The 25,852-nt window shown below is 56.0% G+C and overlaps 1 protein-coding gene across 1 annotated transcript; it reads left to right on the top strand.

Annotated features, from left to right (window-relative positions):
* Positions 1,873 to 23,602, top strand: SMTNL2 (smoothelin like 2). The gene is made up of 8 exons (XM_018064445.1): positions 1,873 to 2,356; positions 10,255 to 10,345; positions 10,862 to 11,104; positions 11,753 to 11,828; positions 12,726 to 12,905; positions 13,909 to 14,026; positions 14,309 to 14,460; positions 22,652 to 23,602. Exons 1-8 carry the CDS (start codon positions 1,967 to 1,969, stop codon positions 22,776 to 22,778), a joined length of 1,377 nt encoding a protein of 458 aa, XP_017919934.1. The 5' UTR covers positions 1,873 to 1,966; the 3' UTR covers positions 22,779 to 23,602.

Genomic DNA, 25,852 nt, shown 5'->3' with positions numbered 1-25,852 from the left:
CTGATTCTTATACTGTCTGCCCAGAACCTACCGTGAGCCCCATCTCTGCCCTTGGCAGATAGAGCCCTCCCCAGGCCCCAAGCAGCCGCTCCCAGATGTTGTCATGGTGGATCGGGACAGACCATATAACCCACCTAAGGTGGGAGAGCGAGGCTGGATCCTGGGCAGCGAGTCTCTAGAATCTTATCTATCTCACATTGGGGTCCCACCCTAGAGACCTGGCCAGCCTTCCTTCTCCTGGATGCTGCGAGAGAAGGCTGGACCCCCACCCACCCCCACCCTCATTTATGTTGTCCATCCAGGCACAGACTCTGCTGTACATCAGCTATAGGACCAGGGACCCAGCTGTCCAGCCCCTCCCAGACTTTCCTACCTGGTTCTTCCTTGGGTCCTGCAAAGGAAGAGGCTGGGCTTTTCTGGCTGAGACTGGGGTCCCTGCACTCCAGGCTCTGTGCTCAGATCCAGAGGGGCTCTGAGTGCTACTAGAGACAAGCTGTAGCAGTTGCCTCTCTCCTAGTGTCTATCAAAGATTCTACCCCAAGAAGAATGCAGGGAGCAATTTGGCTCACCCTGTCCCACACAGCTACTTGGAACACACACATATACACACCATGCATGCCTTTTGGCACTTGACTTTCTCATGAAATAATTGCTGGAAGGCTCCTTGGATTAGGTAACCCAGCGTTTCTTCCTGTCCCCATGGTAGGGGTGGGGGGAGTCAGCATTTAGTATCTGTTGGGCTGATCCAGCTCCTTTGGGGCAGAGCAGGCCAATTCAGGAGGTCTGTGGCCGCAAACAACTTTGGAAGTGTGATGGGAACAAGCCTTACAGACCTCTCATTCTTAGGCACCAGGGTTAGGCCGAGGAAGGAGAAGGCTAGTCAGGAAAGATCTTTTTTTTTGCACAAAGAAGGATGGGATGTTCCCATTTTTATTTTAACCTAATTTTGCCATATACTTGAGAACATACAGCATCTTTCAGCATCATTCTGAAGCAACAGCTGTTTTTACTCCTTGCTTTCTTGGGATGGTTAGGGGGTGGGGAATGGAAGGAAGGAATATCTGAGTTCAGGCACGAAAGGAGTGTTGAGAGGATGTCGAGGTGGGAGCCCTGGGCTGTGGCTAGAAGCCAGGGACTGAGGCTCTGATGGAGGGAGGGGGGTTCTTAGTCCTAGGGCCGCTGATCCTAGGATTTGGAGACTCAGCCCTAAGCACACCCTCTTCTCTCTGTCTGACCTCAGCCACTCATGGATTCCCTAGCAGGGACCTCTCTGTGAACCCCCAGGCCCTGTGACCATTGGCAGTAGGATGAAAAGACCTTACTATCCAGAGTGGGTTGGGAGGGGAGAAGGCACAATGGTAGAGTCAGGGAGGGACCTCACCACCTGTCTCCTTCTCCCTTAGGTCTTATAACAGGTGCAAGAAATTCTAGACAACGACTCCATAGGTGAGTATGTGCTTGTGAGGGCCATGTGCCTGGCATGGAGAGGACAGTGACAGGCCCAGGGTGAGGGTTGGGGGTCTGGAAATTATTGCTGAGGTTTTCAGGTCTCTTTGAGCAGAGTGTGGGCGTGTGTGTGTGTGTGTGTGTGTGTGTGTGTGTGTGTGTGTGTGTGTGTGTGTGTGTGTGTGTGTGTGTGTGTGTGGCTCAGGGAGTGGGGTCGGGTGGGGATGTCTCCACTCCCAGTAGGACTTGCCCCCAGGACCTCCCTCACCTCAAGGCATCCCGCGGGACACCGGGGCGGGGGCGGTCTCCGGAGCCGCTGACCACGCCCCTGAGGGCCCGCCCTCGCGTGGCGCCCAGTCCCGGGGCTCACTGGGCCCGCCCCGCCTTCCGCCCGCCCCTCCCACCGCCCCTCCGGATGAACCCAGCCGAGGGTGGCCAGTTGCGATCCAGAGCTGCGGAGCTCGACTATTCTCTCCGGGTCAGGCCCGATCTCCCCGACAAACAAGCGCCAGGCCGGGCCATGGAGCCGGCCCCCGACGCCGAGGAGGCGCGCACAGTGCGCGAGGCGCTGGGCCGCTACGAGGCGGCGCTGGAGGGCGCGGTGCGCGCGCTTCACGAGGACATGCAGGGGTTGCAGCGCGGTGTGGAGCAGCGCGTGGCCGAGGCGCTGCGCCTGGCGGGGCCGCTGGCGCGCACCGTGGCCGATTTGCAGCGCGACAACCAGCGGCTGCAGACGCAGCTCGAACGCTTGACGCGCCAGGTGGAGTCGCTGGGCTTGACGACCGGGCTGGCGCCCGCTCCCGACACGCCCAGCCCTCCGCCCGCGCCCGGCGTCCCGAACCGCGCGCCGCGTCTGGGCACCGCGCGGTTCGCCAGCCACGCCACCTTCTCGCTGTCCGGCCGCAGCCAGGTGAGCCGAGGGGAGCGCGGGCGCCTGTTCGCGTGCGCCGGGAGAGGGGCTCCGCGACCCCTGCCGCCCCTAGGTCCCGAGTGCGTGCGCCTGCCGCTGCGACCCGGTCGTGGGGGTCCGGCTACGGTCGGGGAAACCACCGGCTTAGGCTGCCCGCCGCACCTGTCTCGGACCCCGTCCCTTCTTTGCAGCCAGGTCCCATTTTCCCCGAGCTCTGTCCCGCTGTCTCCACTCTCCTTGGCACTCGGGCGCTATAACACCAACCCTGGCCTGGCCGAAGTATTGGAATGGTCAGCAACACCCCCCACCCCCTACTTCCCCACCTCCGTTGACTCGCCCCTGTGATGCCACTTCACTGAGGCCTGACGGCTCGGGTTATTGATTAACCCAGGTGGAGAACTCCAGCGCGGTGTGAGTGTTGGGGGCAGGACGCAGTCTGTTGGGGCGCAGCCGGGCACAGCCTTTGGGAACTCACCGGAGGCGGGGAATCCTTCCCGTGATGGGAGAGACGAGGTTGGGGTAGAGGCCAGGGGAACCAGTCCTGAGTAGTCTAGATTTCTGGGGTCAGTGACTGGCCAGCGACCTACACTGCGGGGGAGGCGGGGCGGAGGCCGGTGTGGACCAGTCACTGCGGGCCTCCTGGAACGGCTCGTCCGAATGCTCTCCTGTGCGCACAGCGGCCCTCAGGTGGGACTCTCCGCCCTGCCCCCGGAACGTGCTCCAGGGCTAGGTTTCCAGGGTCTGGGTAGTCTGCACCTGCCGTCCCCCTCAGTTCAGTCCATCACTCATTCAGATCTCTTGTGCGGGCTGCGCTGCACCTCAAGGGGCTGGAAGCGAAGGGGGGAGGTTATCAGGTTAACCTTTGCCCCCAGAGGTCCCAGCCTGGATGGGAGATGGCCCCACATGGAGCAGTCCCAGCAGCGCTGGCAGCCAGAGCCGGCGTTCTCATCTTAGGATTGTCTCATCCTAGCGGGTTTTGTGCTGGGGGCCTAGGACCTGCTGCTGCGGGGAGTGTGTGTGAGGCTGTACCGACCACCTCAGAGAGGCTCAGAGGACTCAGTGGCCAGAGGGGAGCCTGGTGGGGTGTGAGAGGAGAGGGGTGAGTTGAGAAGGCCCCCAGATGATGGACCAGGGAGTTGGGCTTTGTCTTGGGGGGTGGGGTGAGAGGTTCTTAAACGTGCTGGTGTCAGAGCCCCGGAGTGTCCCAGTGTCAAGGAATATGTGCGTGCGTGCGTGCTAAGTCACTTCAGTCGTGTCCAGCTCTTTGCAACCCTGGGGACCATAGCCTGCCAGGCTCCTCTGTCCATGGGATTCTCCTGGCAAGAATACTGGAGACGGTTGCCATGACCTCCTCCAGGGGATCTTCCTGATCCAGGGATGAAACCTGTCTCTTAAATCTCCTGCATTGGCGGGCAGGCTCTTTCCCCCTAGCGCCACTTGGGAAGCCCGTCTAGAAATATGGATACGCTTAATTCTGTCCTTTGAGCATGACCACTACTTGGCCAAGATATAATATCATCACTGTGAGATCACACGCACCTAATAAACTGTGTCATCGACTGTTTCTGAGCTTTTATTTTAACATACATTTGCTACTTGTCTACTCACAGAAGCAGCTGTCTAAGGTTTAACAAAATACTCTGAGTCATGTATGCATATGTACATGAAATCACACATATATGTAGAAGTGTCTCCAGTCTTCTATTTTAAGTGGGAATTGGCCTTCAGTCACATGGGGTTTCCCTGGTGTCTCAAATGGTAAAGAATCTACCTACAACGTGAGGAGACCCGGGTTCAGTCCCTGGGTCAGGAAAATCCCCTGGAGAACGGAATGGTAACCCACTCCAATATTCTTGCCTGGAGAATCCTATAAACAAAGGAGCCTGGCGGGCTGCAGCCCATGGGTGGCAAAGAGCAGCTAACACTTTCACTTTCATGTGGGGTGAGCTGGTCCTCTTGGCTGTTGGGTGGTGGTGAGGGGCACTGGCCAGGGAAGGAATAGGCTCCTCCTTGTATCCAGCAAGCTCCCTCATGGATGGATGGGGGTTGGAGGGCAGTTGCAGGCAGGGTAACTTAAATTCGATGGTCCAAGGAGAGGACAGCCAAGGGTAGGTGGAGGGAGCATCGGGACTGCCTTGCAGTGCTGTCTTGGAGGTGCAGTCATCAGGGTGAGACGGTCTTTGGATGTGAGCAGGGAGGCAGGGAGCACAGCCCTGCCGGGGGACTCCTGGGTCACAGATGTGTGGAGAGGCCAGTTCCCTTTGGGTTGTCCTGAGGGTGAGGGACATCCTGGTGAAGCTGATCCAGAGCAGGTGGAGTCACAGATCTGGTCGAGACCAGCGGTGAGGAAGACAGCAGGGCAGAGCTGGTGGGTGAAGCCCTAGAATGGGTGGGGTCTTCAGGGGAGCAGAGGGAGAAGGTGAGGCTGGAGCCCTCCGCAGAGGTCAAGGAGCTGCCAGGGAGTACGGAGGTCCCAAAAAGCCCATTCTTAGACATGGAGAGAAGGGGGGGGCCTTCTGAAAGAAGGGGTTGGGGTCATCAGGGATGCCGTAGCCTCTTGGAGCCTCTTGGGGGATTAGGATGGAGACACAGTTGGGGAGTAGGTTCTGGGCTTCAGAAAAGCCTGGAGTGGCTGGGGCAGTGGGCAGAGTTCAGCACTGTGGGTGGAGGATGGTCGAGGTCTCCCATTGGGTCAGAGGCTCTCTGGGTCCCAGGCAGCTTCCCCCTGCCCCAAGGCACTGGCCTCCACTTCTCTTGCGGCCCGCCTCTCAGGAGCACCCACCCAGACTCCGAGCCAGTTTCGGGCAGGGAGGGGCGCTATGTGGAGTCATCCACACGTTGTCACTCTCCAGCTGTGACCAGCAGCTTGTGATCAGGCGCTTGGTCATGAACAGGGAATCGGGTCTCTAGAGCGAGAGTGGAAAGAGTCATAGCTGGGTGCCAGGGCTGTCTGGCCTCTCAAACTTGTGTGTGAGTGTGTGTTGCTGGATGGGGAGTCTAGGTGTGAGGATCTTATCCACACATGAGAGCCAGTGGTGGCAGTGGTCAGGCAGTGTGGAGGCTGGGCTGTCCACTGCCCCTCTGTGATAAGCAATGAGATTTAGAGACCCTCAGTTGAGACCCTTTCACTTCCTGCTCTTTCAAAGTGGGAACCACCAGGGTTGGAGGAGGGTTGAATTCAGCATGTACATATGCTCTGAACTCGATGCAGAGTTGATTTAGTAATCCACTTGTGAGTGCACAAACCTTGACCTTGCTAGGTAGTGAGCAGCCAGGGAGGCTCAGGGAGGAGGGAGAGGGCAGGGCAGTAGGGTGGGAGTAATCAGGGAGGACTCCCTGTAGGAGGCCTGAGACCCTGCAGCAAACAGGAGCTGCTTAGGGCTCATTTGCTGTGAGGCTGTGGGGACATCTCTTAGCTGAACCTCAGGTCCCTTGTATCTCAGGAGGACCGGCCCAGCCCTGTATGGGCCCTGAGCCGAGCCAGCTGAGTAGTTACGACAGTGACATCCGCCCAGTGGGTTCATAAGAGTGTCCACGGAGCCACAGTTGTGATCTGGCCAGTGGAGGGAGCTGGCTGGGGGCAGCCTGAGGCCAGACCAGGCCCAGCTCAGGAGGCTGCGCCAGAGTTGGTCCCTGGAAATGTCCTCAGCTGAGCTGGAGCCACTGGGTCCCCATGTCAGAGGCAGTGGAGCCCCTCCCGAGTGGCTGCCAGGAGCAGAGATCGGACGTGAAAGAAACCAGACTTGCCTTATCTGCCTTCCTTTCCCAGACACACTGTGTGATAAGAGAGTTAAATGCTTGGGGGAGAAGTTTGAATTGAGTCTTTAAAACCGGTGGTGTGAGTGAGTGAGGAGGAGGAGGAGGCTGGGGCAGCCTTGGTAGGGGCTCAGGATGGGTGTTGTGCTGGGCGTGCTGGCATGTGCCCCGTCCACACGCACAAGCCCGCGTGGAGTCAGGCAGCCCCAAGGATGCCTGAACTATTATTCCTGCCCTCCCAACAGTGTTTAAAAACTTCCCCAGGAAGAGTGTCTCTGACTTACCTCCCCTCCCCCCAGCCTCCCCGCTTTCTGCCTCTCTCCCTAACATTCCTGGGCCTGGACTCCCTGACCAGGAGCCTCCCCCTTCTTCAGACAAAGCCCAGGTCTTGGGGCTGTGACAGTTGGCTCCCCAGGACCCGTTTGGTCCCCAGGGCTCTCCGGTGACTTGACTTCTACTCTGGCCCCAGCATGCAGAGGGCCCCCTCCCCAGTCCATTCTCTGTGGCTGAAGCAGGCTGCCCCCACCAAAGGAAGACCACTGCAGGGGTGTGCTGGGGGCCTGTGGCTGGGCTTGGGGACTCAGATCCCACTGGGGCAGTTACCCCACCCTTCCCCTCATCAGTGAGACAGCTGGGGCCTGATTGTACAAATTTGTCTCAAGTGGTCCTTCCTGCTCCTGGAAATCACGAGCGCTTTGTGGACAGAGCCCGGGGTTGGGGAAGGAGACCCCAGCCTTGACTCTGCTGCTGCCTTTAGTCATGGGGTGAGGTTAGGGGTGAGCCCGACCCCCAGGCTTCTGTGATGATGAGTTGGAGGGTGGCCTCTGAGGAGCCCCTTGGTCTGAGGTGTGGGTTGAGCCCTTTCCTTGCATGAGCAGTGGTTTCTGTCTCACGCATGGGGGAATGAGGGGCAGGGGGAACCTGGGAGTCTGGCCTCCCAGCGTGAGTCAGTCCAGCCCCTTTCCTCTTGCTTTGCTGGAGACCCCTTGATGGGAATTCGGAACCTGCCTCCTGTCTGATGGTGGTGTCTGGTCTCCTGGGCCATCCCGGGGAGCACAGGGCCTGCATCATGCAGGAGCAGGTGTCTGTGGGGCCCCGCAGAGAGACCCACATTCCTGAGAAGATGGTTTCACCATCAGCTGGGCCCTCCAGGCTCCTGCCGAGACCTGCAGAACCTGTGGGACCAGGGTAGGGTGTGTGTGGGGGTCAGGGAGCCCCCAGAGCTGCGCACCCTGCTGGCAGGCGAGGCTGGAGTCCAGGAGGGACTGGCTGTCTCCCTCCATCTGCTGAGTTGGCTTCAGGTTAGGCGCTAGGGGTGCCCCCCACCCTGGGAGGCCAGGAGAGGCCCCCTTTTCTCCACTGTGTCCCTGAGTGGTTGGGGAACCTCTCTCTCCATCCTTCTGAATTGGAAGTTGGAGGGGGCCACCTCTTTTCCAAACCCTGGCTTGATCCTGTGCTCTTCCACTTCCCCAGGGTCCCCACCCCACAGAGGGCCCCATCACCCTGCTAGAGTCTTTCTCTCAGCCTCTAAGCATCGTCCCCCTCTTCCGCCTGGGTGAGCCCTTCCAACCCCTTTCCCGGCCTCCACCCCGCCACGGTTGCAGTTCCTGTGTCTCCATCTCAACCCGAGGCTGTCTCCTGCCTTCACCTCCACCTCTGATTCAGCTCCTAAACTGTCACCCAGCACCTCTTTTTGGGTTAACCCCAATGGACCCTTTTAGATCTTGCCTTGACCTTCTTTTCCTTGACCTGAGGCCACCTTGGGAGCCGCTGACGCGCCAGCCTTCTTGTTATACTTCCACCTGCCTCTCTTAGTGTTCTTTCGGTTTTCTCCCTCCTCCCTCTGGCTGCTGCTCCTTATTCTCCTCTGCAGATGCCTCCTCTGCCCCCGAACATGGTGCCCATCCCAGGCCTCTTCAGCCCCGAGCCAGCTCTTCTGCTGGGCTCTGGACGTGAGACCCTGCTTCTCTATTGTTTGTCCATCCTCCCTCTGAAACTTCAGACTCAAATATCCAGCTACTTCCTGACCTCAACTCCCTGATGCCTCAGGGGCTCCTTACACTCACGTCCCAAATTGAAGTCCTTATTTTCCCACCAGTACCCCCTTCTCTCTCCGTAGTCACATTCCCCAGGCCCAAAGCCCAGGCTTGGAAGACCTGTGACTCCCCCCAACCTCCACATCCACTTACTCTCCCCAAACCGCTGAGTCCTTTTTGTCCTCCACTGTTTCGCTGCCCCATCTCTGCTTCCCAGATCCCCACCGGAGACTAGGGAGGTGACTGGCCATCTGGTCACCCATTTCCATGCCACTGTCTCATTGGTCTCTGAAGGATGTTTCTAAAACAGAGCTGACGGCCTTGGGTTCCTTCTTGTCCAAGGAGTCAAGTCCAAGCTCTCCAGGATGGCACTTTGAGCTGCTTAGTGCCTCCCCACCCACCAGATCAGAACACTTTGTGCCTTGATGTCTATGTGCGTTGGCAGCTATCAGTTGCTCTACTGGGAATGGCTTCCACTCCTGGTCCACCTGGCTTACTCTCGCCAGGCTCAGCCACCCCTGCTTCCCTGACCCGCTGGGCTGGATGAAGTCTGTCCTAGGCACACACCTTCAGGCTGGATTGACGTCATCTGCTCACAGTCCTGGCTCCCACACCACGCTGATCCCCTCATGGCAGGGTGGATATCTCTTGTACTCGTTACAGTCATAGCTGAGCCACTGGGGCCCAGGGATGGGCCGTTGTCATCTGGGAACCTGGTAGACAAGAGGGCCAGTCTGGCGGTGTCTAAGAAGAGTTACGGCCAACCTCTCAAGCCCCTCATCGTGGGCTCTGAGTAGAGCCCCTGATCAGGGTCTGCCTCTGTGTCCCTCTCTTGCCAGGCAGACCCCATCAGGCTCACAGAGACTCTGTACTCTCCAACCTCCCTCCATGTAGGAAGGGCAGGGCCAAGGCTGAAGAGAACATCTGTCCTGACCACGAATCTTAGTTGTTTCTTACTGGGTAACCTTGCACAGTGCATGTTCTTTTTCTGAGCCCTTGGGTCCCATCTGTAAAGTGGGTGTGCTAGCATCGACCTGGGACAACAGAAGCAAAGTGGTATAAGTGGCATGCATGGGCAAAGGGCCTGATGGCCTGGCAGGCGCCAAAATGAAGGAAGTTTGCATAGCCTACCCCCCATCTCCAGCAGGGAGACTGACCCAGAGGGGCCACAACCATCTGACCTGGGTCACCTGGCCCTTGGTCTTGGCTCTCTCTCTCCGCATGACACCCCCAACTGCTGCAGGCCAGAGAGAATGGAGGGGTCGATGGAACCAATAAGGCCTCTGTACTCTGGACATCCAGGCAAATCTTGTGACCCTGCAGCCAATGAAAAGACCTCAGCATGAGGGCTTCAGGGCCGATTGTTGGCCCAGAAGGACCTTACTTAGGTCACTGGGTTTGGGCTCCCGACATGGCCCCAGGCCAGGTTCTCCTGACCCCAGTCATCTGGTCCAGCCTGAGCAAAGGGGTTGGGTGCCTTGCGTATTCCTTCGGACTCCCAGCCTCTTTTTTTTTCCCTTAAGATGTATTTATTTTTGGCTGTGCTGGGTCTTGGTTGCTACGCACAGGCTTTCTCCGGTTGTGCGAGCAGGGGCTACTCTCTAGTTGCTATGTGTGGGCTTCTCATTGCAGTGGTTTCTCTTGTTGCAGCAGGCTCTGGGGGCTTCAGCAGTTACTGCTCATGGGCTCCGGAGCACGGGCTGAATACTTGTGGTGTAATGGGTTTAGCTGCTCCGTGGCTCGTGGGATCTCCCCTGACCAGGGATTGAACCTGTGTCCTGCATTGGCAGGTGGATTCTTTACCACTGAGCCACCAAGGAAGCCCTGGAACTCCCAGTCAGGACCTTTACTTGAGCATTTTCGTGGTCTAGGATGAGCCCAGTGGAGGCTTTTGCCTCCAGGATCCTGGGGGCTCAGTTGGTGACGCTGAGTCCATGTCAGCTTCTTATATGATAGGGGCCCATCACCGAACACCCTCCCTACCCCAGAACTGTCTCTCTCAAAATGTTTGTCCTGCCAGAATCAGGGAGGGTCTCTGGCAATGATTTGGGGGAGGGGCAGCTGGCCCCAGCTGACTGGGTCTTGGCGGGGTTTGTCTCTCTATAGAGCGTGGACCACCATGACGAGGCCAGTGAGCTGGAGATGAGAAGGACCTCAAACTCATGCATCATCGAGAACGGGCACCAGCCCGGGGCAGGTAGGGGCTGACGGCAAAGGAGGGCGAGCTGGGTAGCTTCAGGGTCAGGGCTTCGGCCGTGCCTCTGTGCCAGGCCAGCTTTTGCCTGGGACAGAGGACTTGCATCTAAACCCCGGTGGGTAGAGAGGCTGACAGGAGAGCAGCCTCATTCAGGGTGAAGTAGAGCTTTGTAAACACAGGAAAAAAAATGAGAGCTCTTGAAAGGTGGTGAGCTTCCTCACTTCTGGAGGAAAGCAAGCAGGGGCTGAGGAATGATCCAACTGCTGAACTGGGTAGAAAGAGAGGCAACTATTTATTGAACTGTCTGTTTAGTAAACAGGCAGTTTATTGAAAGTTGCAGCAGATGCCAGCTTTGGTTGGAGCGGCAGGGAGAGGTCAGGGAGACTGGAGTGATCGGGGAGACCTTCCTGGAGGAGGTGGGAAGAGGGTTCAGAGACTAAAGTCCTCTGGGGAGGGTCTGAAACCCCTGTGGATGGCACAGCTGACGGCTCCGCCCCTGCTGGTCACATGTTCCAGATCCAGGTGATGGACCCCCCGAGACCACTCAAACCATCCCAGGACCAGAGCCCCCCAAGCCTCGCCCTGTGAGCCTGTCCTTGCGGCTGCCTCACCAGCCAGTCACAGCCATCACGCGAGTCTCCGAGAGATTCTCTGGGGAGACCTCAGCCACAGCTCTGTCTCCCACATCTGCCGCCATCCTGGGGGGTCTCGGCTCGAGCCCCAGCGAGGCTACCACCCCCTGGACTCCCAGTCCCAGTGGTAGGAGCAGGAGGGGATGCATGGCCTCAGCGTGGGAGGGAGGGCAGGGGCTGGGGTGGGGGTGGGGGGGTGTTGGCCAAGCCCTAGCCTCCTCCCCAGCCTGTCGCCGTGACCCCTTTCCCTAGTTCGTCAGCTCCATCATATGGGGCCCCTCCTTCCTGACTCCTCCGCTAGAGATGCTGTGAAGTAGCATCAACCCTGTAGGACACCACCGTGGTTTTTCCTACAGGTCAAGGCTGTGACTGGAAGGCGGCCTCTCACCCTGCACACTCTGGTGTGGCCCCTGGGGCCTGGGGTCAGGCCTCAGTGGCAAGTCCTGGGGTTGGGCTGTGTAGGTTTCCAGAATGAAGACTCGGGATCAAAGTGTTTATGGGCCGCAGCCCAAGAGGCCCTGGGCTCTGTACTCTCAAAAGCAGGAGGGAACACTGTAAAAGGCCTCTTTTATGTTACTGCTCTATGTCCCCAGCATCGTTTGTCCTCAACTGCTGGCCGAGGCAGGGCCAGCTTAGCCCAGGGATCCCGCCCATGCCCTGGAGTGACGCTGGGTTAAGGGCACAGGGCCAGGTCAGCGGAAGGGAGGCAGGCAGTGGTACCCCCCACACCCTGAGGCCAGGGTTTGTTATTTATCTCTCTTGCCTTGTCCCTCAGAGAAGAATTCTTCCGTCCCACGGTCTCTGTCCAGCTCTGGCTTCGGGGCAATGACGGCCAGCAGGAGCAACGACAGGTGAGTCTGAGTCAGGGCCCCAGTCCCCGGTGGGGAGGGGTCGTACCTCCCCAGGAAGCGTCTGGGCTTTGCCTTGGACCCAGGCTGCCTGGGCCCCTGCAGGGAGCTCCCTGTGCTGACCTCCAGGGAAATAATGCAGTGAGGCTAGGAGGTAGAGGGTTTTATGGCCGCAGACTGGTTTCACTTAGGATCCTTGAAAGCAAGTCCGTGTACAGACTGGAGGGGTGTCTCAGTCCACCCAGGAAGATGGAGCGTGGGACCATCTCCTGCTTTCTCTTCATCCATCCTGGCTGGGCCCCTCCTCTCCAGCCTGGTGCTTCCTGTCCCTGGCCAAGGAGGTCCCTGGAGGGACTGACCCCCAGGCTGGGGCAGGTCTGCCGCCTCCTGGCCTACAGTGGTCCCCAGGCTTCCCCAGGCCCACTGGATTGTGATCAGAGCTGGGGGCGGGGCTGGCTTGACCTCCCCAACCCCCACCTCCTTTTACTAATAAAAGGAGGATTGTGACTTTCTGGTGAACTGTTCTGGGGGAGACAAAGGGGAGCTTTTCAGTGGTGGCATAGAGGGGGCCTGGCCCTGGGAGTGGCTCTGGGTTCACCTCCTGCAAGGAGGATGCCCCCCAACCCCAGGCACTGACACCTGCCAAGGGGTGATTACTCCCAGAGAGGGGGCCCACGGCCTGTCTGGCCTGCCTCAGAGAACAGTTCAGCTCAGAAAACCTGCAGAACCGGTTGGGGACTAGAGCCGGTGATGTTTCCTTTCTCCCTGGAGCCCGGTTGCTGCCTCATTTCACACTCAGTGGGGCAGGGGACCTGGGGTGGGAGACCGGGGGCCTCTGGTGAGCTAGCAATGGGCGGGTCTGTGTTCCTGACTCAGTGGTTCTCTCCCTCCCTGACTCAGCCCTCCGCTGGTGACGCCACCCCAGTCACCGCCATCCCCACACCCGCCAGCCACGACTCAGGCCCATCGGCCGGGGGAGCGTCGCCGGGAGTTGGTGAGGTCACAGACTCTGCCCCGCACCTCAGGAGCACAGGCCCGGAAGGCGTTGTTTGAGAAATGGGAGCAGGATACAGCCGGCAAGTACGGATGCTCTCCAGATCAGTCAGGCCCCAGAGGAGGCCAGGACTCAGACCAGGGTCAGGCAGGCACAGCACAGCAAAGCTGGCCCTTTCTGTTCCCCAATATGTGACCTCTTGGGCAAAACACAAGGTCAGGGCCGACGACGGGGTGGGGTGGGCTGAGGGGTAGGCAGCCCCAATGGAGGGAGGAGAGGAGGGGGCAGACGGGCCAGGCAAGGCCTGGTGAGAGCCCAGCCCCTCTCCCTGCATTCCAGAGGGGCCCCTGGCCACCCTCACACCCACATTCCTCACCCAACTGGAGCAGTTGGTTTCAGGGCGTGACAGGGGAGACCAGAGGGCAGTCCCTGGGGTTCCTGGTAGGAACTGGGAGGTGACACAGCGAGACCCAAGGGCCCACCAGCCCCTCCTCACACCCCAACGCCACCCCCTTAGAGATCGAGTCCAACTTTGCAAATTTATCCAGCCTGCCTTCCTCTGGTGATACTATCGCCTACTGCTTGAATGGTAGGCCCAGGCCTGTGTGATGATAACCGCACCCCGAGTCCCAGCTCTCAAGGCTCTGTCTCTAGTGAAGGGGACAGACCCAGGAAGTGTCCCACTGACCCTGACAACCTGATCTTGGCCATCAAGGAGTGTCCATAGGACCCAGAGGAGAAAACTATCCCTCTGGGCTAGGAAAGGGCCGTCCAGGAGGGCAGCCCAAGAGGGAGCCTCAGAGGAGGGTGGGATGAAGGGAAGTGGAGCGGATGCTCCAGGCAGAGGGGAGGAGCACAGGCCGGTGGGCTCAGGCTCTCTGCCCCCAGACCACCAGTGTGGCGAGTAAAAGCTGGTCCGTCAGACCCCATCGAGGCCGGCTGTGCTCTGGGATCCATGGCTCCTGCCTGGACGAGGGTATGGGGTCGGGAGGGTGCGTGCTACCTGAGTGAGCAGGTGGAGCATGGTCTCCGAGGAGATGGCAACTGAGGGGCAGCCCCCGACCCAGCCCGCCTGCCCTCTGTCCGCAGGGGGAAGGGCGAGACCCGGGCGAAGCTGAAGCGCTCGCAGAGCTTCGGCGTGGCCAGCGCCAGCAGCATCAAGCAGATCCTGCTCGAGTGGTGCCGCAGCAAAACGCTCGGCTACCAGGTGAGCCCGGCTGGGCCACTGGGACCCCGACCAGAGGCTGGAGTGGGCATCGCCCCCGGCTGTCGTTCCAGGAACCCCAGGCTGGGACGGAGGGGTAGGAGCTGGAGAAACCACGCCCTTCCGATGGGTCCCCAGCTGGGAGTCCAGCAAGCACGGGCACTTGTTACTGAGCTGGGAGGATGGTTGCCTGGTGGCTGGGAGGGCCTCAGAGTCGGGTCGGGTGGGGGAGCTGAGGCCGGCACCGTACCCCCTCTCCACCTCATCCCCGTGCCTTGGCCTCAGCACGTGGACCTGCAGAACTTCTCCTCCAGCTGGAGCGATGGGATGGCCTTCTGCGCCCTGGTGCACTCCTTCTTCCCTGGCGCCTTTGACTACAACGCGCTGAGCCCCACACAGCGGCGGCAGAACTTCGAGCTGGCCTTCACCATGGCTGAGTGAGTCTGGGGGGTCGGAAGGCGCGGTTGCTTTGGAAGCCCCAGCTGCGGAACAGCGGGAAATTGAGTAATATCTGCCTGGGGGACATTTCAGACTTCTCCAGTGGGTCCATTTTGCTCCCCTAAATGTGATCAAAGGCGTTGATTATAAAATTGCCTACCTTCTTAAGACATGCTCATAGAGAGAGGAGGGGCTTCCCTGGTGGCTGAGACGGTAAAGAATCTGGCTGTAGTGTAGGAGACCTGGGCTTGATCCCTGGGTCGGGAGGATCCCCTGGAGAAGAGAATGGCAACCCACTTCAGTATTCTTGCCTGGAGAATTCCATGGACAGAGGAGCGTGGTAGGCTACAGCCCATGGGGTTGCAAAAGAGTTGGATACGACTGAGGGACTTTCACATAGGGAGAGGAGGGAGTGAGGGGTGATTCTGGTGTCGGGAGGTGCTGGGGAGCTTGGGATTTGGTTATAGGTTGAAGGCTACCTCAGGGCATCAGGAGAGTGGCAAAGAGGGTGTACCAGTCAGGGCTCTGGTGGGGGGTGGGCGGGGGTGCGTTCAAATTGAGTAGGCAAGAGAGTTTAACAAAGGGATTCCTTGTAAATGAGTGGGCTGGAGTGAGGGAAGGAGCCAGGTGTCCTGCGATACCCTCGGCCTGGGGAGAGCAGCTCTACGCAGAGGGCTGGCTAGCAGAGCCGTGCTTTGGGGCAGTGGGTGGGTGCGACCAGCTCACAATGACTGGGCAGGAAGGGTTAGGGAATAAATACCCTGCCTTCCCCCTCCTCCTGCCCTCACCCCAGGGCCTCCTGTGAGTTGAACACAGAGGCAGAGGGCGGGGGAGCTGCTGCCGCAGTTCATCGAGTCCCCCACCCCGATCCAGGGCAGGCACCGGGGTAGAGATGAGGGTATTGAGGGCTGCCTGATGCTGGGCATTAAGGGGAGGAGGGTTGGAGAGCAGTAAGGCCTCCCCAGAGCCCGAGTTTCCTGGAGGGAACATTTATCATTCCCTCCTACCCGCCCTCCTTTGTGCCTGGTGGGGTGAGCCTCTGCCATCCGGGTGCGCCTGGCCCCTTCCGTGTCTTGTCTGCAGCCCTGGTGCCTGTGTCCAGGAGGTGCCCTCCCTACTGCCTTGCCTGCCCCCCTCAGTCTGTTCCAGCCCCCACGCCCTGGCCCTGAGCCTGGCTGGAGAAGGAGCTGCAGCTCACAGGTTACATCCCGGAGCCCGGTTCTGAGGGTCTCGCCCTGGGGGACAGATCGGAGGACCTGAGTCTGATCGCTCGGCCCCCAGTGTTGCCCCGTTGTGTTGCCCCAGACGACGTGCATGGCTCCTCGGTCCCCTTGGGGTCACAAGAACCCCTTGTATACTTTGAAAGTCATTCCTTTCTTGGCTGCTTGGGATTTGCTGTCATCCTAATTGCAGAAACAGCTCTGGACGGAGTGTGTTACACAACTGAGCCCAGACGATGCTGAAGGAAAGCCAAGTGTAACAGCTCCATGTTGGGAAGGGGGCGTCTCCCCAGGAGGAGATCCAGCTGTTTGCAAGCCTAGAAAGGGTGGCTGTCAAAACAGCACACGGTCAGAGGGTGCAGGGCCTGGAGCTCTGATGTGGGTACCCCAAGTCCCACCCACGCAGAGTGAGGCTACCCTTGGCTGACCCGTCGAGTTCAGGGGGCCAGGCCATGCCAGCTCAGGCCCTGGCTGCCTTGGTCACCCTAAGCCCTGGACCAGGCTGGGCTTGTGCAGGAAAGGGGGTGGGGTGGGGCTGGGATGGTGGCCCTGCACCCCAGCTTGCAGGGAGCACAGCTTCCCTTGGCAGCCGGAGCCAGAGAGATTCGTGGCTCAGCACGAGGTTTGAGCTCACAGCGCCTGCAGACTCCAACCAGATGTTTCTTCTATTCCCAAATCAGGGGCGGGAGTGGGGGTAGCCTGCTCCAGGTTTTGCCTCTCTCCTACCCAGAGCAAACAAGGAGGTAAAAATTGGCCTTGCCTCCCTGTGGCCTGAGCCTGCTCCCGGCTGGCTGGGGAGGGGAGGATGGTCTGTGGGCCCCTGAGACGAGTTCTTGCTTTTCTGCTGACTCGAGAGGTATGGGAGGGGCGACTACAGCAGGCCTGAGCGGGAGGAAGGTGCCTCCCCCTGTGAGTCATCTGGTATATCACCTCCCAGGTACCTGGGGGAGCAAGCTGGGGGGTGGGCCTGCCCGCCCGAGGCCTCCTGGCTTGGCTCACATAGTCTCCTGGACAATAAGTTGGTTAGACAAGCTGGAAAGGGGGACTTCCCTGGTGGTCCAGAGGTTAAGAAATCTGCCCGCCAGTGTCGGGAACGGGGGTTCAATCCCTGGTCGGGGAAGATTCCACATTCTGTGGAGCAGCTAAGCCTGTGGGCCAGAACTACTGAGCCTGCACTCTAGAGCCCACAAGCCACAACTACTGAAGCCCGCGGGCTGAAACAACCGAAGCTCGGGCGCCTAGAGCCTGTGCTCCGCAGCAAGAGAAGCCACACAGTGGGAAGCCCGTGCACCACAGCTAGAGAGTAGCCCCCTCTCGCCGCAGCCCGAGAAAGCCCGCACAGCCATGAAGACCCAGCACAGCCATAAATAAATATTTTTTTAAGCTGAGAAAAATAAACTAAAAAAATAATAATGATACAAAAGAAAAAAGCTGAAAAGAAAACACAGGGAGACCTCCAGGAGAATACTGATTATCAGCATCTTAACAGGCACTGGGGTTAGACAGCAAAAGCCAGGCAGACCCACAGGGCTATGAGAAGCCATCAGAGACCACAGGGGCAGCAGGACAGACCTGGGGCGGCAGGACGGACCTGGGGCAGGCAGTCTGCGGCGGGCACTGGGGAGCGACCGGAGGAGGGAAGGCAGCAGGGTCAGGGCTCCCTGACATCAGGAAGGAGATGTTTCCAGACCCTTCAGTGGGCAAGGGGTCTTAAAAGCATACACCTCTAGAACCTGGGGAGTGAGAGGGGTTTGTGTGCCCCCTCCCAATAATTTGCCTCCCCAGAGATTCCGGGGGCCTAATCTGTGTGAGTGATGCGGTGCTGACAGCTCAGTGAACTCCCCTTATTGGACAGGTGCTCACGGCTTGGAAAGCGGGAGCACTGGCCCATAGTATGGGTGTGTGACCCTCCACGCTCTTCTCCCCGTATCTCCAGGCATTGTGCAAGCCCGGCCCGGGCCCTGTGCCTGAGGCTCCCCCTTGCCCTGCGGAGAATGTGTCCTGCTCTCAGGTTACGGCCCAGCTGAGGAGCTTCCAGGCTATTTGTAGTGCCCATGTGTCTGAAAAACCAGATAGGGGCTGTAGTCAAGCCCTGGCATCCCAGGCTGCATTTAGAAAAGGCTTAAACAAATAAAAATAGCCCCTCACACACCTCCTCCATTTCCCTGAGAGCCTTGTAGGTACTGAAGATCACAATAGAAAGTAATAGGAGAAAACCCTCTGACCCTTTCTTAACCCCAAACAAGGTGGGGCTGAGTAAATCCATCTAAAATTGGTAGAAGGCAGAGGGTAACTCTGGTTCTTGCTGTGCAGTGACATTTGAAATGATCTGTACTTTCTCCTTGGGACTATTATTCCATGCTGCTCCAACTGTTTAAAACAAGCTTGTATTATTTTCACAAAAGCAGTCATGTTTTCACTTAAAAAGCAATCAGGGCCCCTAATATTTTGAGACTGTAATGTTTTTATAAAAGTCAGTGCGCATCATCGTTTTCCTTTGCTCACATCCCGTCCCACGGAGCTATGGCCACAGCTAGAATAGGAATCTTGTCGTTACTGTCATGGGTGGTGGGGTGGGGACAAGATGGATGTGGCTCAGTCCCCTGGTTCTTTGCTGGGGAAGCCAGCATCTTGCCCATGGCTTCCTGTCTGGGGGGGTAGAGGGTGATGCCAGGTTCAGACCTTAGTGCCCATCCTGAGGGCCACCCTGGGCAGGGGCAGGGATGTCCTTACTGGGAGGCCCAGCGCAGCCTCTAGAATGAAGCACAGGTTGGACAAAACTCAGAACGTGCCAGCGATTCTGGGTGCTCTTCCATGAAGAGGGCTAGAGAGAAACCAGAACCACCAGCTCAGGGCAGAGGTCCCAGGTACCCACTGTGGGCACAGTGAAGGAAGCAGACATGTTTAGTTGTAGGGAAAGATGTGGATATTAAGATTTTCTCCTGGGACTTTGCTGGTGATCCAGTGGCTAAGAGCCCGTCTTCCAACATGGGGACATGGTTTTGACCCCTGTTCGGGGAACTGGAATCCCATGTGCCACAGGGCGAGTAAGGTGGCACTGCAACTGGAGAAAGCCCATGAGCTGCAATGAAGACCCAGAGCAACCAAAAAAAAGAAAAGAGATTTTCCTCCAACATGCGAAAGGCTCTTCTGTGGGGAAGAAAGTTAGACTGAGAATAGCCTTATAGGGACAATAGGCAGAAAGGACTTAGAGGCAAAATAGCATAAGAAATGCTGGGAGGAACTTCCTCGTGGTCAGAGCCTGCCATGGTCAGAGCAGGGCGATTGGAACCATCCTTGAAGGAAGTTAGGGCCCCTTCCCTGGACCTGGAGGTGAGCACAGCCGAGGCAGGGCCTCCACCAGGGGGTTGGTGTTTGGAGGATGGGATTTCAGTTCTCTTCCAAGGTTGAGGTTTAGGGTTTGAATGGTACCCGCATTCCCTGGAGGGACTGACTACTGAGGTCACTGCTGTCAGAGGTGGTGACCTGGGCACACACTTGGCATCCTCTGACTGCAGCCGTGGGAGGGAGGGGGAGACAGAGAATCTCTCCTTGTGCTGCAGGTGAGGAAGAGGCTTCAGATGCTACCTGATAGTTCAGGGAGGTGGACTCAGGTTGAAGGCCTCCCCAGGGACTCAGATTTTCAACAAAGCACCTTTGCATGTACGCTCTTGTCAGAGCGCCAACCCCCTTGACACTGAGCCCCACCCTGGCCCATCCTGGAGAGCAAGGGTGCCTGCTCATCGGTCCAGAAGCACTCGCCACCCCATGAACCCATCAGATTTCTTTACTAGCTGCTCACCCCAAACCCAGGGGGAGGTAGCAGTGGGATCCAGAACAGGTATCTCTGTTTCACCCTAACATTTGGTTTCTGATCTGAGGCCTGGTATCAGGCCAGCACCAAAGAATGGCCCGTGCTGATATTGCACAGCTTGTCTTGGAGCAAGCAAGCCGGGGAGCCGGTAGGGACTGGTAGAAAGCTCTTGGGGTACTGGGCATGAACAAGCCCGCCTGGAAGGGGAGCAGCAGTGGGAAGCTGATTTCTACCCTGCCCCCAGGAATTGGCACGGAAGGGTGGAGCAATGAGCAGAGCTGAACCCAGCTCTTTAGAGTTCCAGTTCGGGCCACTTTCCCCTGATGACCCGCTCTGATGTTAGAGAGAACCATGATGATACAAACAGCAACGGTGATCACCACTCACAGTTACTGAACTCTCCATGCCAGACACCACTCGAACTGCTTTGCGTGATTTGTTCATTAATCCCTCCCACCGCCCTGTGAAGTGGCTGTTATTCCAGATGGGGAAACTGAGGCCCCAAGAAGTTGTGTTCTGCTCAAATCATGTAGCTAGGAAGGGTGCAGCTGGAGTGTGAATGCTGACACTCATATCAGTTCAGTTCAGTCACTCCATTGTGTCTGACTCTTAGGGACCCCCATGGACTGCAGCACGCCAGGCTTCCCTGTCCTTCACCAACTCCCAGAGCTTGCACAAACTCTTGCCCATCAAGTCCGTGCTGCCATCCAACCATCTCATCCTTTGTCATCCCCTTCTCCTCCCGCCTTCAATCTTTCCCAGCATCAGGGTCTTTTCTATTGAATCAGTTCTTCAAATCAGGTGGCCAAAGTATTGGAGTTTCAGCTTCAGCAACAGTCTTTCCAATGAATATTCAGGACTGATTTCCTCTAGGATTGACTGGTTGGATCTCCTTGCAGTCCAAGAGACTCTCAAGAGTCTTCTCCAACTCCACAGTTCAAAAGCATCAATTCTTCAGTGCTCAGCTTCCTTTATGGTCTAACTCTCACATCCATACATAACTACTGGAAAAACCATAGCTTTGACTAGACAGACCTTTTTGGCAAAGTAATGTCTCTGCTTTTTAACATGCTGTCTCGGTTGGCCATAGCTTTTCTTCCAGGGGACAAGAATCTTTTAGTTTCATGGCTGCAGTCACCATCTGCAGTGATTTTGGAGCCCCGAAAAATAGTCTGTCACTTTCCCCATCTATTTGTCATGAAGTGATGGGACCAGATGCCGTGATCTTAGTTTTCTGAATGTTGAGTTTTAAGCCAACTTTTTCACCCTCCTCTCACTTTCATCAAGAGGCTCTTTAGTTCTTCGCTTTCTGCCATATGGGTGGTGTCATCAGCATATCTGAGGTTATTAATAGTTCTCCCAGCAGTCTTGATTCCAGCTTGTGTTTCATCCAGCCCCTTGTATATGGGGGCAAAAAGACCAGGGACCCTGGAACAAGAGGGCACACAGTTGTTGAAGGAAGGGCACTGCTGACTGGGCCAAGTGCAGTTGCTTTTGGGCCTTCTGGCTCTGGCCACATCTGGTGCAGGGTGGGAAAGGGGCTGTGCTGGGCATCACAGAGGACCCTTGCCATTACTCCTGGGTGCATGCTCATCCCCAGGAGACCCTGAAGCCCGTACCTTTGGTTCCCACTCTAGCTGGGAACAGTGGAGTGAACAGCTTTTTTTCCAGCCCAGTGAAAGGCCCCAGTTTCCACATTCTTCTACCCCAGTGGGCCAGAAGTTAAATCAGTATTTCCCAGAGCATGAGGCCTAGGGCAGAGTTGAGGGAGGCTCTCAAGATGATTTTAAGCAATTTTTAAACCTTTGAGTTGTTGTGACCCTTGTGTTGTATGCATGCTTAGTTGTGTCTGACTCTTTGCAACCCCATGGACTGTAGCCCACCAGGCTCCTCTGGTCCATGGGATTTTCCAGGCAAGAATACTTGAGTGGGTTGCCACTTCCTCCTCCAGGGGATCTTCCAGACTCAGGGACCTGCATCTCCTGCATTGGCAGGTGGATTCTTTACCACTGAGCCACCTGGGAAGCCCCTTAGTGGCTCATGACCAGCATTTAAAAAATTGAAAAAAGAAGTGGGGAGTGAAATAAAGATGAAATCTAGAGAAAATATGAATAGTAGAAAGGGTCAATATTTTTGTGAAACTTTATTTCCGCAAACAGGTATGTGTATGCTGAATCATGAAAGATCTCTAACTATGGGTTATGGTTTAAAAAAAAGGTTAAAGACTGTTTTAGGAGGCATATGGGTAGATTTATTTTTTACCTGATTCATTTTACATTTATTTTCATAGTCTGTGCTGATTCTCCTTACACTGCTGATACACATTGGATTTTTTTAGTGAAATTTAATTTCAGAGCTAGATGTTTATCAACAAAGCTAACCATTTTGATTCATATAAATTTGACTTAATTAATAAAAACTGAAATTGTTTTTAGCAGAACTTAATATTTAGTGAAACCTGAAAGGGAAATTGAATTTCATTGAAAATTTAAAGTAAGTCTAGTTGGGTTTCCCCGGTGGCTCAGATGGTAAAGAATCTGCCTGCAATGCAGGAGATCCCAGTTCAGTCCCTGGGTTGGGAAGATCCCCTGGAGAAAGGAGTGGCAACCCCCTCCAATATTCTTGCCAGGAGAATCCCATGGACAGAGGAGCCTGGTGGGCTGCAGTCTGTGGGGTCGAAAAGAGTCGGACACGACTGAGCGACTTTCACTCGCTCAATAGTTAACTAAAGGGCTTCTCTGGTGGCTCCGTGGTAAAGAACCCACCTGCCAGTGCAGGAGATGCGGGTCCAATCCCTGGTTCGGGAAGATGCCCTGGAGAAGGAAATGGCAAGCCACTCCAGTGTTCTTGCCTGGAGAATCCCATGGACTCAGGAGCCTGGTCGGCCACAGTCCATGGGGTCACAGAGCTGGACAGGACTGAGAGACTGAAAGACAACAGTCAAGTCAGAACATGAGCTGGAAGGGTGCTTCCTCCACGTGGGAGTTCCGGAAACACTGCATTAGAGAGAGTAACTCCACCAACTCTTATGGGGTAATGTGAATTCCCTACTGGGGGGCACTCAGGAGCCTCCAGCTCTGGGCTGAGCTGTGTTCCCCAGCAGTGATGCTGGCTGGTGGCTGGGGCTGACATTCTGATGGGGCTTCTGTGTTTCAGGAACCTGGCCAACTGTGAGCGCCTCATTGAGGTGGAGGACATGATGGTGATGGGCCGCAAGCCAGACCCCATGTGCGTCTTCACCTACGTCCAGTCTCTGTACAACCACCTGCGTCGCTTTGAGTGAAGCCCCTTGGGGCTGGAAAGCCAGCCCCCAGAGAAGACGGTGAGGCCGCCGGTGTCCCCGGGTCAGGCGGCCCCCTTGAGCAGAGCTGCATACTGGTGTGAGAGCACTGTTTGTGCCAAGTGACCGTGCCCCCCACCTGCCCGGCTTCATTACTGATGGAAAGTACCATTGAACTGCGCTCCGACTCATTACAGCCAAGGGCTCCGAGGAAAAGGAAATATTACTGGAGAGAGAGAGAGAAATTGGTGCTAAGTAATTCTCTTCCTTAAAAAAAAAATGCTTGTCTGTAGATTCCGGAAGCCTGAATCACAGTGTTCCTTCTACTGAACTGGATCCATTGGCTTTACAACGTTGCCTTGATTACAAAGTGTTGTTTGTTTTTGTTTTTTTTTTTATCAGAATAGCCAGAGTTTTCTACTTCCCCCCACATTGTAGGTTCCTTTCCTCCCTTGCTCTGGGCCCCTGTCAGGAAACAGAGAGACGTATAATCAGCAGCTTGACAAGGATGACTGAAGTCTTGGGAAGAAACGGTTAATCACTCCGGGGTCCTGGCCAGCAGATGACCTACACGTCACCTCGGCTCTCTGGGGAGAGGGGAAGGCTCTCGCCTGGTCCTGTCCTTCCCAGGAGGGCCCCACAAGTGTTTGGCTAAGAATAGGCTCTTGGGAAGTTAACACTTTTAGGGAAGGACAGGCCCTTGGTGCTGTGAGGTGGTTTTTATTCACAGCTTTTTTTTTTTTAGGGGATTTGCTGCAGATATTTATAAAAAGTAACTCCATCTGTACCACTGACTGTTTGTACATAAAATGATGTGTCTCACCTTGCTTGGGATTTTTTATTTCATCTGGGAATAAGAACTTTCACATACATGCCAAAAGAAAATCTACTTAAATCTGCACCCCCCACCCCCGCTTAATTGTTTCTGTACCAAAATCACCACCCAGAAAGTTGAAAATCACATTTGCTTTTTTTGCATTTGCCTGTTGGTCACTCGTCTCCATATCATCGAAGGAGCGTGGACAGAAGGTACCCCCCCCCTTGCAGTTCTGTGTCCTGGAAGTTGACTGACAGATCCATGATCAGCGGTGGGGTGGTCCCACACATGGGGGAGTCCACTGAAGGGCACTGGTTTATTTTCACAGCTGTTTGTAAAAAAAAAAAAAACTGTTAGGTTTTTAGTAAGACATCTTTAGATTCTATAAAGCCACAGACATTAGCTTATTCTTATTCAAGAAGCATTTTCTAACTGGGTTGGATTTTAGCCATGAACTTGGAGAATTTCCCTGTAAAGAGCTAGTATGTGTCTCCCGCTTATACAGAGGGTTCAAACCACCAGTATCTGGGTACCTTCTCAGAGTCACCTGTGGTCCCCTGTGTTGGGGGTCAGAGCTCTCTGAGGGTGTCAAGAGGAACATGATCGAGCTTGCCAGCTGAGTGATAAATAGTCTCAGCAGATTTGTTTGTTCAGAGCTGCCCCACTCAATCACTCAGTTGTGTCCGACTCTGCAACCCCATGGACTGTAGCCTAGCACGCTCTTCTGTCCATAGGATGGATTTTCCAGGCAAGAACACTGGAGTGGGTAGCCATTGCTTTCTCCAGGGGATCTTCCCAACCCAGGGATCAAACCTGGGTCTCCTGCATTGCAGGTGGATTCTTTACCATCTGAGCAGCCAGGGAAGCCCCTGTTTGTTTGTTCAGGCTGAAGGCTTATTCCATCCTCTGAGTTCTCTGTCAGTGGGAACCACCCCCTGTCCAGCTCCAAAAGGTGAGCCCTATTATTAGCAAAGACACTGTGCCTGGTCTTTTTTCATACCGAAGCTTAGGGTTTCAAACCTAAAGCCAATCTGGGATCACAGGGGCTCTATAAAAAGCATGCCTATACCATACTGAGTCCTTGCACATGTTAAATGGAACTCTCCTGATTTGCAGACGTGGCCTTGCACCTCTGCACATAAAACAGAGCAGATCCTGCTGGAGAAAGGAAGAACGCCTCTTAAACTGAGCAATGGTGTTTCTCACGTCTCACATTCAGTCACAGAGACTAGGTGTTTTTAAAGTGGGTTCTGTGATGTTCTTTGTGGTTTGCAGAGAGGGGCAAATGAGGGCTCATAAGCTTTAACAGGTTTTAAACTTGATTACCTCCAAGACAAAGCCTGAGGATTCCCAGGGAGGACAGAAGGGGATGGTGGCTGGCGGGGGTGGGGTGGGGGGGCGGGGATGAAGGGGCATGCAAGCAGGCCACACAATCTCAAGACATTTGGAAACCATCGTTTTGCATCAGGGTTACACGGAAAATTCCCATTTGTGCAATTGGATTTCAAATCACCTTCTGCCATGATACGAATGGTTTCACATGTTTTTCCCCCTATCTCTCCTGAGAGAATCATTTCTCAGAGCTGCCTGTGAGATTCTTCAGCTTTCCCAGATAGATCCCTTCACCTGGATTTTGTTGAAACTTATGAAGTCTGAACCAAATTGGCTTGTGTGCATTTCCCTGAAGGGGATGTGTCACCAGAGCCAAGACGGGTTTTAGCTTTTCTGACAGCTGATGGAGGTTTTTTTTTCCCCAAGGCAAGTGAGAGCTTTATAAGCACTTTCTGAACATGATCCTACACAGGCTGGTTAGAGGAGAACGTTCAGGCCAGGTGTTCAGGGGAACAGTCTGTGAAGGCCAGTGAATTTCGCAAATGTGTTCAGTGACTAAGTTCTCAGCTTTCCTGACTGCACTGGCCAGCACTCTGTCACTGAAGGAAACACGCACATAGAGGCTGCTTTCTGCAATCCCAGGCCTGTGTGACTCCAGACAATGGGATGATGGTTTAGTCGCTCAGTCATGTCCGGACCCTTGCGACCTCATGGACTGTAGCCCGCCAGACTCCTCTGTCCGTGGGATTCTCCTCCCGGGCAAGAATACTGGAGTGAGTTGCCACTTCCTTCTCCAAGGGATCTTCCTGACCCAGGTGTTGAACTGGGTCTCCTGCATTGCAAGCAGATGCTTTACCAAGCAAGCTACCAGGGAAGCCCCAGACAGTGGGATGGCAGACTAACTGTGCTGAGTGAGTTGGTCAGTTTT

This window comes from Capra hircus, chromosome 19 (genome assembly GCF_001704415.2).
Source record: "Capra hircus breed San Clemente chromosome 19, ASM170441v1, whole genome shotgun sequence".
NCBI classification, from domain to species: Eukaryota; Metazoa; Chordata; class Mammalia; order Artiodactyla; family Bovidae; genus Capra; species Capra hircus.
This window is presented reverse-complemented; position numbering and strand designations above follow the sequence as displayed.